This window comes from Neopelma chrysocephalum, unplaced genomic scaffold (genome assembly GCF_003984885.1).
Source record: "Neopelma chrysocephalum unplaced genomic scaffold, ASM398488v2 Primary Assembly neopelma1_136, whole genome shotgun sequence".
In the NCBI taxonomy this organism is placed as follows: Eukaryota; Metazoa; Chordata; class Aves; order Passeriformes; family Pipridae; genus Neopelma; species Neopelma chrysocephalum.
Genome location: NW_020897798.1, coordinates 82,663 through 93,537, shown reverse-complemented (window position 1 = coordinate 93,537; position 10,875 = coordinate 82,663). Strand labels below are relative to the sequence as shown.

Sequence of the window (10,875 nt, the reverse complement as noted above, 5' to 3'; positions counted from 1 at the left end):
TTTTAAGGAAACTGGGAATGGCAGCCTGGGTTTGCTGCTGCTTTTTGAGCTCCAGCTGTAAACTGAGACTCTGTGAATTGGCCTGGAGCATTTTGTGCCCTGAGCTGGGGAGGGCAGACAGGGATAAAAGCAGCTGAATCATAATAATTGGGGTACTGTGTATCCCAGCCAGGCTGAACACGTGGCAGCCTAATGCCAGGAGGGCTTTTAGAGCTTTTCCAGCCTCCCTCGGGCAAGGGGCCAAATCTTTGGCTTTCAGCTGCTCCTCCCTGGCAGCTGAGCAGCTCTGGGTCCAACTGCTCCGTGCTCAGAGGTGAGTTAATTAAAAGAGCACCTGTTAAATCAGAATTAAACCAGAATTAAAGCGGAGTCTCTGCACCCTCGCGAGTGGAAGGGTTGAATAAAATCCCTCAGTGCAGAGTCGAGGTGTCCAGGTGCAAGGAGAACCTGAATGGGACCTTGTTTGGGAGCCAGGCTTGGCCTTTGGAAAGAGGGAACTTTGGGAATGAGCCTAATTAGAGCCGCTGGGAGGAAACAAAAGACACTTCTGAGCTGCCCCCGGGACAGATTCGGGGCCACAGGGGTGTGACTGTCACAGTGACTGTCGCAGCCTCTTAAATGGGAATTATCTGCCCACGGAGCTTTTTTTTCCAGCAGACCAGAGTATGTTAATGGCCGTAATTTGCCTCCTCATTAACTCGTTAATTTGCAAATTTCGGTTGCTCGCAGTGGACTTTTCAGCCGTTAAAATGAATTAGTGATGATTTGCAGTTAATCTCGTTACTGTGCTTTAGGTCCTCGGTGTAGCTACTTAAAACTATTTGATTTAATAGCAATAGTGCCAAGTTTAATAAAGAACTTTGCATCAAGAGCTTTACCTGTAACACGTTTTGTTCATGGTTGCACTCAATGATCTTAAAAGTCTTTTCCAACCCAAACAATTCCGTGAGTCTGTTTAGTGTCTGAAACTGTTTAGATCCAACTCTTTTTAATTTTTTTTTAAATATGAATTTGTTTCCAAAAGGGGATGAACAGGATGTACATCCAGCACGTCTGTCCCAGCAGGTGTCTGGTTCTCCAAAAGTTTCTTAGAATTCAGCTGTTCCTTTTTTAAATTATTCTTTGATTTTTTTTCTCCATAAGCACAGCTGAATGTTTTAATGTCACAGGTTGGTCAAATGCTGGAGGGAGCCACGAGATTTCCAGGACATGTGCTGGATGGGGGGGAGGTCGAGGGATTTGTAAGAGAGAAAACCCGGGAGGAACCTCAGCAAAGCAAGGGAGGATTTTTGGAGGGTGGGAGATCAAGGTGTGGGGGGGAACAGGGGGGAAACAGGGGGAAATGTGATGTTTGTGTGTGTGAAGAGTGTGACATGATCTGAACATTGCAAGAGCTGTGCAGCTCTGAGCTTGGCTGCCTTGCAGACAAGTGTTGTTGACACTCAGCTGGACTCTGGTGCCTCACAGAAAACTCCCTGAGCCCCTTGGGGTCTGTCCCTGTCTCAGCCTGGTGGGTTCCTGGGGTTGTTGAGGTCTCAGAAGGCCAGGGGTGCTCATTGTCTCGTTCTCTTGCAGGTTCCTGCAGGTGAGAACAGCTTTTCTGTGCCCTCTGCTCTGCTGGAGGACGGCCACGGTGAGCTCGGGGCTGTGGGAGATGCTCCAGCTCAGCCCCCTCAGATGACACAAACTGTGCTAAACATCTGCTCTGTGCCCAACTCCCACTTCATAAGAACTTCTCCCACCTTCAGAATTTTTTGCAGTTGTAATTTTAAGACATTTGTAACCCCTCTTTGCTCTGGTTGAACACTTTTTTTTAAGTGTGGCTTCCTCACCTTTTAACCCAGACTGACGCTCTGCTGGGCCCTGTGAGCACGAGCTGCCCGTGGTTTAAAGCTTTAAAGCCTCACTCTAATTGCATTTTTTTCTCCCTCCTCTGCTCCCTCAGCTGCACAGAACTCGGAGAGTGAGGCAGAAGCTCAGAAACCCGTGGGCACAAAGCAGCAGAACGTGGGTGCCAGAGCAGCTGCCCAGGCTGAGACCTCCCCACCCAAAGCCGTGAAGGTAACACAGCTCTTCAATCTCAGACATTCAGGGGGTTAAAAACAGCTGAAATTCCTGTTTGATGCTGAAACCCCTCAATGTGGGCACAAAGGCCTGGTAGTAAGTGGATCCATGTCTGGTCAGGCTGTGCTTGTGAGGGAATAATTTAATTTAAACACCTCAGAAGGGGGTTTTCCTCCAGAGGTTGGGTCAGGAGTTGCTTGTTGTCCCACAGACTCTGCTCCTCCTCGGTGTGGGAGCAGGGGTTGAGCAGGGGGTGGTGGCAGGGGCTTGTCAGTGCTCCCTGAGCTCCTGGGAATGATCTCCAGAGCCTTCAGATCTCCAGAGACTTGGCTTCCCACCCTCCTCTTCCAGCTGCTCCCGAGGGAGCTGCAGCTGGGAGCAGCTCCATAGTCAGGGCACTGACACTGGAAAGGTCAGCCTGGGCTTTCCGAGGGGTTTTTGATGTTCCAGTTTCTCCAGGGCAGACTTTGGGAGAACTTTGGGCCAGGAATGTGTTTGTTAAGCTGATTTAGACCCCGACGGGCAGCGCTGGCCGTGGTGATCCCGCTGCAGCTCCCAGTCACATGAGCTGTCTGCAGTTGGGTCCCCCTGGGCTGCCACAGACTTCCTGGCTCCCTCCTGAGGAAACAACTGGGCTTTTGTTGCTTTTCCCCATCTTTGGGAGGGACAGCACTGACCTCAGAGATCAGGGAGATGTGGCTTCCCAGCGTGCCAGGGTGGGTGAGGAGCTGGAGCTGCCTGGAGGAGTTGTGTGGTCCCTGTTCCTGGTCCTCTCTGCTCTCTTTATATTATTAGAACCATTTTTAGCCTTTTTGCCTTGTTACTGCTTTAGATGCTGCACTGTGAGATAGAAACCCAGCTGCTTTTTATTCACCTGAGGTTCCTATTTGTCTCTTCCAGCTTCTGTCTCCTGCTCTTGGTTCCTAACCTCTCCTCCTGCCTCCTGCTTCCCTCCTAATGTGAGCTCAACTCTCAGCTTTCTCTCCAGTCCTTTTTTTTTTACGTTTATTGGGCCTCTCCTTCCTCCTGTAGCTCCTTTTTGTAGCATCCCAGGAGGGAATTCCTGTCTCTTCACCCCCCAAAAACGCCTCTCCACAGACATAGGGCCCATTGGGTGCAAGTAAGTTCCTCTCCTTGGATGGGGGGTGATTGCAGAAGGACGTGCCAGGACCCACCAAGGCCATCATGGAAAACTTAAACCTTCAGGGAGAAGACTTTTTAATGGCCAAGCAAATTGTTGCTGCCTTGCTCCCTGTGGCAGTAAACTCTTCTTTTTTTTTTTTGAGATTTCCTTTAGTGACTCAAAATTCAGAGTTTTCCACCTGGAAATTGTGGATTCTTTTTTCAAGAGGAATTCTGAATTTCAGTAGCCAAGCTGTGGCAATCAGAACTTTTTAATCTACTGTAACCTCAAGCAATGCCATTTAAAATGGAATTAAACTGGCAGCAAACTTTCTGGCTGTGACAAAAACTGGCCCTGCCCTCAGCAATCTGCCCCCTCGTCCCGTAACTTTCGTTCCTGACCATTGTTCCTGGACTGTTATAAATAAATTGCTGTGATTATGTCTTCCTGTGACCTTCCTGTTTTTTTCTTCAGCCATCAGATTTTTTTTTTCCCTTAAAGCTTTTTGTAAGTTTGTAGTTTGTAGGAGGTGATTCTTTGTCAAAGAAAAGCCACGCTCTGAGTGTGTCTGGGCAGGGTGTGGAGCCTGAGCTCTCTCCAAATTAGTTGTAATCAACTAATCAGCCTCAAACTGCCAATTTTCTCCACTGTGTTATTTAATTTTTCCTGCAAAGTACCTTCCCCCCTTGGCCAGAGTTTCACTCCTTTCCTCTCCCACCCTCCACCTTTTGAGGCTGCTTCAGCTCTTCCAGTGAAAGGTGTCCCTGCCCACAGCAACCAGATGATCACCAAGGTCCCTCCCAACCCAAACCATTCCAGGATTCAGTTTTTCTGCACTGTTTTTATTCTTTTTGGTAAGTCTCATATTGACTGTAATTCAATGTTTCATCATTTTTCCACCGAGAAAAGCTGAGGTTGCAGGGAGAGGTCACACAGCTTTTGGGAACTGGCTCAGCTCTGGTGTTTTCATTGTTCTCTCCCAGCTGTTGCTCAAGTGGAGCTCACTGGGGTAAAATCCTGGCTGGCTGTGGAGCCACAGCAGCCCCGGGGGTCTGGTGGAGCCTCTTCCTCCCTCGTTGCCCACCAGAGCCCACTCTCTGCAGTTTGGGAGAGCTCAGGAGGCCACTGCATTTTCCAGCTCCCACATTTCCCTCTCCTTCCCGCAGAAATTCCAGTTGCCAATGAAGGAAACCTGTGTTGGGTGTCAGAAGACCGTGTACCCCATGGAGAGGCTCTTTGCCAACCAGCAGGTGTTTCACATCAGCTGCTTCCGCTGCTCCTACTGCAACAGCAAGCTCAGGTACCCTTGGGAACTGCTTGGGAAGGGGGTTTTCCTCAGCTGAGCTGGAGGCCACACTGCAGCCATCCCAGGGGTGGTTACACAGGCCTGGTGCTGCACTTTGATGCAGTTTCTAAATTTTAATGTGATTTTATGTGTGTGGGGGGGGAAATATGTCCAGCTCGGTGAGGAATTCTTGGAAAGAGCCCCGCAGGATGCAAACCCTGGGGGCCGTGAGCTCGTTCTGAACGGGTTGGAAGAGTGGGATTGAGTCTCTTCAGTGACACAACTGAAGCAGAGTTGGTGGCCCTGAGCTCGTTCTGAACGGGTTGGAAGAGTGGGATTGAGTCTCTTCAGTGACACAACTGAAGCAGAGTTGGGGGCTGTGAGCTCCTTCTGAATGGATTGGAAGAGTGGGATTGAGTCTCTTCAGTGGCACAGCTGAAGCAGAGGCCTGTGTTGGTGGCCCTGAGCTCTCTAATGTTTGACTCTGTTTTCCCACCCAGCCTCGGGACGTACGCGTCACTGCGGGGGAACATCTACTGCAAACCCCACTTCAACCAGCTCTTCAAATCCAAAGGCAACTACGACGAGGGCTTCGGGCACAAGCAGCACAAGGAGCTGTGGGTGGGCAAAACGGAAGGTGAGGAATCCCCGGAGAAAACCGTCCCCGGGGTGAACACGACGGAAGCTCCGCAGAGCCCCGGGGTGGAGGACACCCCCATTGCAAAGGTCGGGGTGCTGGCAGCGAGCATGGAGGCAAAAGCTTCGGCCGTGCCCGAGAGAGAAGAGAGACCGGCAGAAACCAAAAAGCTGCGGATCGCTTGGCCCCCTCCCTCCGACCAGAGCGTCCAAGGAAGTGCCTTAGAGGAGGGCATCAAGGTCCTCAAACCCAAGTGGCCCCCGGAGGAAGAGGTTTCCAAGCCGGATGTGCAGGAGGACGTGGATCTGGACCTCAAGAAGTTGAGGAGGTCCTCCTCGCTGAAGGAGAGGAGCCGCCCCTTCACGGTGGCGGCCTCGTTCAGAACGGTGTCCGTGAAGGGCCACAGGGCAGAGAACTCGCCCTCCCCTCCCAAAGCTGAGAGGGACACGCTGAGAAAGGGGGAGGAACTGGACAGAGAGGAGAAAAAGCAGAAGGAAAAGAAGGTCGAGCACAGGAACGTCGAGAAGAACGTGGAGGAGGAGCAGGAGTCGTGTGGTGTCAGAACATCCGAGCTCGGCGTCGTGGAGAACGGGCAGGGGGGTGTGGAGACAGACGAGGAGGAACACGCTGGGGGAGAGCCGGAAATCCCAGAGGAAGAGCTCCCGGAACCAAATTCTCCCAAACGTTCCAGCCTGGCCCACGTGGTGACTGCCAAGGAGTCCTCCCCGAACCAGCACCGCAAATCCCAGGACGTGGGTTTCTGGGAGGGCGACGACGTGGAGGATCTGTCGGTGGAAGAGCAGATCAAAAGGAACCGTTACTACGAAGACGAAGATGAGGATGATGATGACGACGAAGAATAAATTGGCCTTTTTTTACTAGAAAACTTGCTGCAAGGTGCTGGGCCTTTGGAAATGGGTGTTTTTTTTAGCTTTAACGAGCAGCTCTCCTCCGTGAAGCGATGCCACACTGCACGTCAAGGGAATCCACGTCCAAATGATCTCAACTGGGAAACTCTGGAAGCCTTCAAAGGGTCTCTTTGGGTGCACGGGAACGAGTGTCCGGCTGTGGGACACCCTCAGCAGGTAGAGAACGGGGCTGTCCTGTGCTTGTCTCATCCCTTTGAGCTTAAATATTCCACTAACAGTTCATGGAATTCCACCAACAGTCCATGGAATTCCACCGACAGCCTGTGGAATTCCGCCGTGGTGATCTGGGACAGGCCCTCTGGAACACGCCACTTGTACCACTACAAATGCTCCTGCAGTGCTTAGGGACCAACTTCAAAGGGACTTTCTGGCCTGCTTTAAAAAAAAACGGTCACTTAATGCACTTTAATACATGCAAAGGGCACAACTGGGCTTTTATATGATTCTTTTTTTTTTAATAATAAAACCATTTCCGTGCGTGGCGTCCGACGACGGAAGCGTCTGGAAGCGAGTGCAATGTGAATGTTGTGTCTCAGCCCCTCTGTCCCTGCCCAACTGGAACGGTGCCCGTTGCTGGACCCACGTGTATTTTAGTGCTTTCCCCGGAGCTGTGCCGGCTGCCAGGTCTCTTTTGAGGACAACTGAACACTTTTTTGAGCAGCCTGCAGGGCATTACTTCTGCATTTCATACTCATTTGGAGTTTTTTCTTTTTTTGTTTGTTTTGGTTTTGTTGTCTTTTTTTTGTTTTTGTATCAAGCTGCCATAAATCTTTTCCTTACAGGTGTGAAATTATGCTGCATTGCAAAAACAAAATCTCTGGAATCAACCAGCGTTGAGGCTTAGAACGTTTTTAAACTTGACTTTGTTTATTTTACAAATAATAAATTCTTGAATGAGGGGGGGGAGGAGGAGGAGGAGGAAGAGGCCCTTTTGTATTAGCTTTTATTTGTACTGTACTCTCAAGAGGATTAGCTCTTACCTATACTTGAGGTGTAAAATATTCTGCTTTTCTTAACAGTTCTGCTGCCGAAAAACCCTTCAATAAAGTTCGGTCATTTACATTAAAATTGAAGCCTGGGTTCATCTCCTGTGGGAATCATGGAATTATCCTGGAATGGTTGGGGCCAGAGGGACCTTAAAGATCATCTCATTCCCACCTTCCACTAGCCCAGGTTGCTCCAACCTGGCCTTGGACACTTCCAGGGGTGGAGCATCCTCTGGGAAATGCATTCCAGGGCCTCCCCACCCTCACAGAGAGGAATTTCTTCCCAAAATCCCATCTAAAATCTGCTGGCACTTTGAAGCCACTTCCCCATGTCCTGGCACTCCAGGCCCTTGGAAACAGTCTCTCTCTCCCCCTTTCCTGCAGGTTCCCTTCAGGTCCTGGAAGGGCCACAATTAGGTCACAATCCCAATTCTCCAGCCCCCCCAAGTCCTTCTCCCCAGGTCTGTGAAGGGATCGAGGGAGAAGACGGGTGAATTCCCGGTGTTCTTACTGGAATTCCAGCGTTGTCACTGGAAGCCAGCCCGGGATGGGGATGGTGCCACTAGGTGACACTGTGTGTCCGTGTTTCCCAGAGGCAGTTTCTGCTCTCGAATTCAAGAAAACGTAGAACAGGGATTAGAACAGAAGGAATAAGGACATCCAGGGATTTTTCACTTCCACTCCTGGCTCCAGGTGGCTCTCCAGGGCAGCTGAGGACAACTGAGGGCTTTTTTTTGTCCCCTTTCCCACCAGCTGCTTCGTGTTGCAGTTCCCAACTTGAGCCTGAGGTGGGTTTGGTCAGGAGAGATGGGGATAAAGAGCCAGAAGAAAAGCAGGGAAAGTCCTGCAGCAGCGTGAGAAGCTGCCCATGTGTGTGCCAAGGATATCAGGAGGGGAAAAGCAGCCCTGCTGCCCAGCTGGGAGGTATTGGCAGCTCCACAACCGACTGCTCACTGTCCTTTCTTTTTAAGGGAGAAGTGAGACGTGACTTGCACAGGCCGAGGGAAAACTCCAAAAGCTGCTGTGCAATCTTCTGTCACCTTTCTGTCTTCCATTCGGTGTCAGATTTCCGTAAATGACGAAGCAGTTGACTGGAAATTGTGCTGTTTGAAAAGGGAGGGGAGAATATTCCATGTGGACTTGGATTTATGGAATGTGCCAACCGCCTGTTTCTTAGGAGACGCGATTGGATTTTACGGCGTCTCCCCGGTTACGTGATAGTGAAGCAGCACTGGCTGCACTTAGCAGAGATTTTAATCACAAAATCAATATTTCTGGTTAAATCTGAGCCGTCTCTGAGGTACCAGGACCCTCACCTGGTCACTCAGACCAGCAGAGCATCTTCCAGGAGAAATCAGCACTGCTTTGATTAAAAAAAAAAAGAAGTGAGCAGCTCATTAATTACTCCATCCTTGAATCTATTAGTTATGGGAGTATTTGAGTGCTTAATGGGCCGTTTAATTTGCTCTCTGACTGGACAGGTGCCAGAAGAGCCATTAAATGAAGGATGGATCGTTTGTGCATGAGGTGGTTCATGTCAAACCTCACCACGAGCTAAAAGGAATATGTTAAACTTTGCCAGCCCAGCGTTTGTGTCGCTGTAAATGTTAAACTGCATCTCTGTTAATGTCAGTAAAACTAATCCTTGGGATCCTGCCATAAACTCTTCACACATGGGAGGCTGCTCTGGCAGCTCTGGGCCCTTCCCCGCACGGGCTGAGGATTTATATCGTGGAATCGTGGAAAAGTTTGGGTTGGAAGGGACATTAAGAGCCACCCAGTTCCACCCCCTGCCATAGTGGGATTCTCGGGGCTGTGCAGGCCCAGCACATGGACTTGGTTGGTCCTGGTGGATCCAACTCATGATATTCTGGGATTCTGTACCCATTGGCTTACATAGTTCTCTTCATTAATTAGTATTCTATCTTCTACTGAAAAAAAGCGGGCTAATTAGCACGAGAAGTGAGAAATCAATAACCGATAGAAGACAGGATATTAATTAACGAGCGGTGGTTCTGTGCCCCCCTCATTCCGTGTTTTATACCGCTCCGTCGCCGGGCGGTTCCCGTCCCCTCAGGCGATGGCGGGAAACTCCCTCAGGAGCCCGCGCGGGGCCGTGCGCAGAGGCGGGAAGGCGGCGCCACCTCACTGCGCCTGCGCCGGGATAACGGTCCAGTGAGGGGGAGGCGTGGTCACACAAAGCCCCGCCCACAGAGACACGGCACCGCTTACCGTGGTGGGCGTGGCTTGATATTGACCACGCCCTGCGTGTGACGACACTGAAGGGCGTGGCTTGGTGACATCATCCCTCCCCCGTGGCTGGGTGGTGGGTGATGAGGGGGCGTCGCCTCCCAAGCCCCGCCGCGTACGGGCTGTGGCGCGGCCCCCCGTGAGCTGCGGCAGGCGCCGGGAGTGGCGGGATGACGAATGAGGGGCGCGGCTTGTTTAAAGAGGGGGGCGCGGTCTCGCCGAACCACGCCCGTTTCTTAGTGTGGCGCGCCCCGGATTGGCTGGACGGCGCCACGAGAGGCGTGGCCTCCTCCGCCACGCCCCCCTGAGGGCTGAGGCGGGGCCGGGCAGTGGCGCGGCGAGACGAAGCGGGGCGTGGCCTCGCCCAAGCCCCTCCCCCGTAATCTGTGGCCGCACTCGGATTGGCGGAGCCCGCCAAGGAGGGGGCGTGGTCTCTTCCCGGCCCCTCCCCGGGGGTCCCTGACGGCGCCCGGATTGGCGGAGCGGGGCGCGGATGGGGCGTGTCCTCAACAGACCCCGCCCCCGTGCCTGTGGCGGCCGCCGGAGCGCGGCGGCGGGAGGAGGAGGAGGAGGAGGCGGAAGATGGCGGCGGCCGCGGCGGCGGCGCTGCGGGCCTGGTTCTGGAACGAGCGGTTCTGGCTCCCGCACAACGTGACGTGGGCGGACCTGGCGGGCGAGCCGGGCGGCGGGCTGCAGTACCCGCGGGCCGCGCACGTCCTGTCCGCCTTCCCGCTGGCGCTCGGCATCTTCGCCGTGCGGCTGCTCTTCGAGAGGTGAGGCCCCTGAGGGGAGCTCGGGGGCACCGGGAAGGGGCTCCCCCGAGTGGAAAAGGGACGTCGGGTAACCCCGGCGAGCTGTCGCGCCGCTCGGCTCTGTCGCGACATGAGGGAGCCCCGGGGGGCTCCTGTGGGAGCGGGGTCTGAGGGGCCCCTCCAGCGCTGGGAAAGCGCCGCGTTTCGCGTAGAAATTCGCTTTTATTCGCTTTTATTCGCTTTTATCCCCTCCTGCCCGGGGGTGGCTGAGGGAGCCGAGCTTCCTTGCGGGTTTTTATTGCGCTTTTCCCCTGAGCTCCCGGAGGAGGAAACAAGGGCTCGTTCACACATGGCCCCGCTGTGTTATTAAACAATTTGCGGCTCTCCCGCGGGATGTGGGCGCAGATCGCCTTATCTGCCCCCGGACAGGTGTCATTCGGGATTCCCTGTTTGTTTGAACATCCACAAACACGAGATTAACTCACACACCCCCCCCGGGGCAGGGCTTGATCCGCGCCGGGGATCCCTCACCAGCCACGCGTGGGTGACATAGGCGCTAATTAGCAAAGCGGCTTAATTAAGAAACCCGTTAGGTGAAGCGGGCCCGAGACATTTCGTATTCCCGGTGGGGTGGTTCATTAAACATTGATTTAACCGTAAATTTCTGCGTTGAAACGTTTGGTCGGGTGGGATGGGCTGGGGGAAGGTGTCCCTGCCCCTGGAATTCTTTAAGGTCCCTTCCAACCCTTAGAAATAGAATATAGAATATTTCTATAGAATATTTCTAAGGGTTGGAAGAGACCTTAAAGAATATTCTATAAATATTTCTAAGGGTTGGAAGGGACCTTA

At 52.6% G+C, this 10,875-nt stretch overlaps 2 protein-coding genes across 5 annotated transcripts in view; both read left to right on the top strand.

Annotated features, from left to right (window-relative positions):
• LIMA1 (LIM domain and actin binding 1) overlaps nt 1-6,228 on the top strand; it is a 25,686-nt gene extending 19,458 nt beyond the window's left edge. The window contains exons 7-11 of the mRNA XM_027699056.1: nt 277-313; nt 1,481-1,633; nt 1,946-2,061; nt 4,354-4,487; nt 4,973-6,228. Coding sequence (XP_027554857.1) covers nt 277-313; nt 1,481-1,633; nt 1,946-2,061; nt 4,354-4,487; nt 4,973-5,972 — 1,440 coding nt within the window. The 3' untranslated portion in view covers nt 5,973-6,228. The remainder of the gene's footprint in view (nt 1-276; nt 314-1,480; nt 1,634-1,945; nt 2,062-4,353; nt 4,488-4,972) is intronic.
• A 3,566-nt stretch (nt 6,229-9,794) lies between these two features.
• CERS5 (ceramide synthase 5) overlaps nt 9,795-10,875 on the top strand; it is an 18,917-nt gene continuing 17,836 nt past the window's right edge. For 3 of the 4 annotated variants that reach the window (XR_003536791.1, XM_027699063.1, XM_027699066.1), the window contains exon 1: nt 9,795-10,047. Coding sequence is in view for 3 of the 4 variants with exons in the window: in XM_027699063.1 (XP_027554864.1) it covers nt 9,857-10,047 (191 nt within the window). In the remaining variant the exon portion in view is untranslated. The remainder of the gene's footprint in view (nt 10,048-10,875) is intronic. The other variant, XM_027699064.1, reaches the window with a different exon arrangement.